General features: G+C 45.8%; 1 protein-coding gene across 1 annotated transcript; it reads left to right on the forward strand.

Moving 5' to 3' along the window:
• Positions 1–2,867: 2,867 nt before the first annotated feature.
• On the forward strand, positions 2,868–3,289 carry ETH_00023200 (uncharacterized protein; the record flags this gene model as incomplete). Its single annotated transcript, XM_013380712.1, has 2 exons — positions 2,868–2,965; positions 3,115–3,289. Coding segments are annotated over 2 exons (273 nt in total), but the record flags the coding sequence as incomplete, so codon positions are not given.
• Between the last annotated feature and the right edge of the window lie 761 nt (positions 3,290–4,050).

Consider the following 4,050-nt stretch of genomic DNA (forward strand, 5'->3'; position numbering starts at 1 on the left):
CAGCAAATTATGAAATTGTTTACGCAGCTGATGCTGCAATCGCTGCTGCGGACGCAAACCCGCAGTTTGCGGCTCCTGGCCGAAAGAAACGACCTCTCGTAAACCCTAAACCCTAAACGCTAAACCCTAAACCCTAAACCCTAAGGGTTCGTTCAGGAGCCCTGGTAGTCTGCAGGGCGCGCCTTCGGCTCTGGCGAAGTCTGCAGCGACGAGAAGGAGAGCCTCGGGGCTAAACCCTTAACCCTAAAACTCAAACTCTAAACCCTAAACCCCAAACCCTAAACCCTAAACCCTAAACCCTAAACCCTGGCTTTGAGCGGAGCGGCCCCTGCGCAGCCTGTCGCTCAAAACCCCTGCGGGTCTGTGTGCCGGAAGGTGCGGGTCTGCCTCGCTGCAAACCCCAATTCAGGGTTTAGGGTTTAGGGTTTAGGGTTTAGGGTTTGGGGCTGCTGCAGGCGGCTGCGGGAGGAGAACTTGCTGCCGCTGGCCGGCATGCTGCAGCAGCAGTACATTCAGCAGTTTTACAAAATGACAAAACAAATAATTAATTATGTTTCTTCTTTGAAAGAAAGACAGTTCTTCAACCTCGAAGAACTCCTCGTCACCTACGGCAAAATCGCGTAAGCTGCTGCTGCTGCTGCTGCAGTGGATGGTGCTGCTGCTGCTGCTGCTGCAGTGGATGGTGCTGCTGCTGCTCCTGCTGCTGCTGCTGTAGTGGATGATGGTGCTGCTGCTGCTGCTGCTGTAGTGGATGATGGTGCTGCTGCTGCTGCTGCAGTGTATGATGGTGCTGCTGCTGCTGCTGCTGCTGCAGTGGATGATGGTGCTCCTGCTGCTGCTGCAGCGGCTGATGCTGCTGCTGCTGCTGCTGCGTTTATATGTCTTTGACTTAAGTGTTTATTTATTTGTTTATTTATTTATACTTATTATATAATTATTATTTTAACATTGCTCTCCTATTATTATTAATTTGTAATATTATTGCATTATTATTATTTCATTATTATTATTTCACTATTATTTTTTTTTTATTATTATTCTGTAATTGTTATTTTATTATTTTTAATTTCTCCTTTTATTGAAAGTGTTTGTCTCGAGATTCTTTTTGAATTAAGTGGCTCGTTTGTTTCTGGATTCCTTTTCCATTTTTGATTTTCTCTTCTTTTCTGTTTCTCCTGCTGCTGCTGCTTTTGCTGCTGCGGCTGCTGCTTTTGCTGCTGCTGCTGCTGCGTTTGCTGCTTCTGCTACTGCTTTTTGTGCTGCTGCTGCTGCGCTGCGCTATACTTCGATTTTTCGTTTTTTTGTCGATTTTGTTTTGAATTTTGAATTCAAATTTGGATTTTATTTGAATTAATTCTTTTTAATTTCGCATTTTAATTCACTTTTGGGTCCAAGCGGATTTAAATTCCGCAAAATGGTTCTTGCGTTTTTGCGCTGCATACACTTGGGGTGTACGTACACCCCAGCTCGGCGGCACTGCAGCGGGCGCTGGGCTTTTGCGTTTTTGTTCGTTTTTCTTCATTTTTGAGTCTTTTTTCTTGTTTTAAATTATTTTTGGAGTTAAATGTGAAAACTAAATGAAAAATGGGATCAGAAAAAGGTATTTGGGGGTCGATTGGGGCGCATTTGGCTGCGTGTGGGCGCCAGCGACGAGCTGCGGCTGCTGCAGCGGTTCTCGCTGGCAGACACTTTCGAAGAACTCGCGAGCTGTATATACACCGAAATCCAACTCCAGGGAATGGAAAAAGGAAATAAATGGAGAGAGTTGCTGCTGCAGCAAACTGAGGAGAAGCTGCAGCAAAAAGAAGCAGCTTTAGAACTTGTTCGAAGCAAAATCCAAAACAAAAATATTCCCAAACTCGCTCCCCACGAAGTCGCACAGCTCTGTGTCACTCGGCAGCAAAAAGGCAAATCTTCTCCCGCTCTTTTGCTGCTGCTGCTGCTGGCTCCTTTTGCTGCTGCTGCTGCTGCTGCTGGCTCCTTTTGCTGCTGCTGCTGCTGTCTGCCTTCTTTCGCTGCCGTTTTCAGTGGAACCAAAAGCAAAACAAGCAAACAACCAAATAAAAGACAACAAACAAATAAATAAACAAAACTATAATTAATTAATTAATTAATTAATTAATTAATTAATAATTGTTTTTCTGTTTTGAATTCAGGTGTACAGACAGAAGACGCGCTGTCTCTACGGGAAGGGGCCCTGGGCCCTTTAATTGTCTCGAGAGCCACAAACCAAAAAGCCCCTCCTCTTCATCCTGTTTGCGCCCTCGCCAAAGTCCAAACCCTAAACCCTAAACCCTAAACCCTAAACCCTAGATCCTGCGGATTCGGCGATGCGCGCCGCAAGCGCGAAAAAACAGCTTTCTAATGAGCTCACAAACCCTGCTGCTGCTGCTGCTGCTAAAGCGCCAAAGCAGCAGCAGCAGAAGAAACAGCAACAGCAGCAGCAACAGCAGCAGCAGCAGCAACAGCAGCAGCAGCAGCAGCAGCAGCAGCAGCAATTGTGTTCTTTCTTCTCAGATGAATTGGCGCACCTGCAACCCCTACGATATGCACACAAGCATTAGAAAGCTCCTCAAAAATACGCCAAGGTCTCTAAACCCTAAACCCTAAACCCTACACCCTAAACCCTAAACCCTCCGTCTGTGTGCTGCTATTGGTTTTGCTCTCTTCTCGGCTTTCTTCTCTATTCTTCTTCAAATAAATATATAGACAAAACAAAAATAAATTAAACTGAGAAAATGAACAATAAATAAGTAGAATAAATAAATAAATGGAATAAATAAATAAATAGATTAGATAAACAAATAAATAAAAGTTTTATTCAAAAAAAGAGTTTTGTTTCGTCTTGTCTCTCTGCTTATAACCAAATGTATTACTTATGGTATCTCTATCAGCAGCAGCAGCAGCAGACGCAGCAGCAGCAGCAGCAGCAGCAGCAGCAAGGCATTCACATAAATGTACGCTTGTGTGTATCTTGCCGTTTTTGCTGCTGTTGCTGCTGCTTCTTGTGCTGCTGCTCTTTCTGCCCCGCTGCCACCGCCACCGCTGCCGCTCCCGCTGCTGCTGCTGCTGCTGCTGCTGCTGCTGCTGCTGCTGCTGCTGCTGCTGCTGCAGGCTGAAGCGGGCTTTGACGGAGGTGTTTGCGTACTATTCCAAAGCCCCTTTAGCAGCAGTTAAAGCTCGACTTAATTCTTTAGAAGATTTGCCAATGGGACTAACTGTTGTAGCATTTAAAAGGTTTTGCTTCGACTTGAAGCTGCAGCAGCAGCTGCTCAGCGACGAGGCCCAGGTGCAGCAAACCCTAAACCCTAAACCCTAAACCCTAAACCCTAAGGTGTGCCAATGGGACTAACTGTTGTAGCATTTAAAAGGTTTTGCTTCGACTTGAAGCTGCAGCAGCAGCTGCTCAGCGACGAGGCCCAGGTGCAGCAAACCCTAAACCCTAAACCCTAAACCCTAAACCCTAAGGTGTGCCAATGGGACTAACTGTTGTTGCATTCAAAAGGTTTTGCTTCGACTTGAAGCTGCAGCAGCAGCTGCTCAGCGACGAGGCCCAGGTGCAGCAAACCCTAAACCCTAAACCCTAAACCCCAAACCCTAGGCATCAGGAAGGGGCTTTTGTGGGGCTGCTGGCCTCTCCTTGGCTTTCGCTCTTTTCGTGTTTTTCTTTTTCATTTATTTTTTGTTTATTTTTTTCAATTATTTCTAATTTTAAAAGAATGTTTTCAAGATTTTATTTCTTTTTGTGTTTGTTTTCGAGTCTGCGTCTCCCTTTGGCTCCTTTTACCCCTTTTTAGGGTTTAGGGTTTACTCGCCCGTTTTTGTAGATCAGGGTTTAGGGTTTACGCAGCTTTGAGGCATCTGCGGCTTTTGTCCATTGTGGTTTCGGTTGCCGAGGGTTTAGGGCTTAGGGTTTAGGGTTCAGGGTTTAGGGTGTTTGGGGTTTGTGTGCCGCGGGATTCGAGGCCCGTAGGGTCTGAGTTTGGGGTTTCGGGTTTAGGGTTTAGGGTTTAGGGTTTAGGGTTTAGGGTTTGTGTGTTTAGTTGGTGC

Source organism: Eimeria tenella, genomic scaffold, assembly GCF_000499545.2.
Source record: "Eimeria tenella Houghton genomic scaffold, Eth_scaff829, whole genome shotgun sequence".
Taxonomy (NCBI): domain Eukaryota; phylum Apicomplexa; class Conoidasida; order Eucoccidiorida; family Eimeriidae; genus Eimeria; species Eimeria tenella.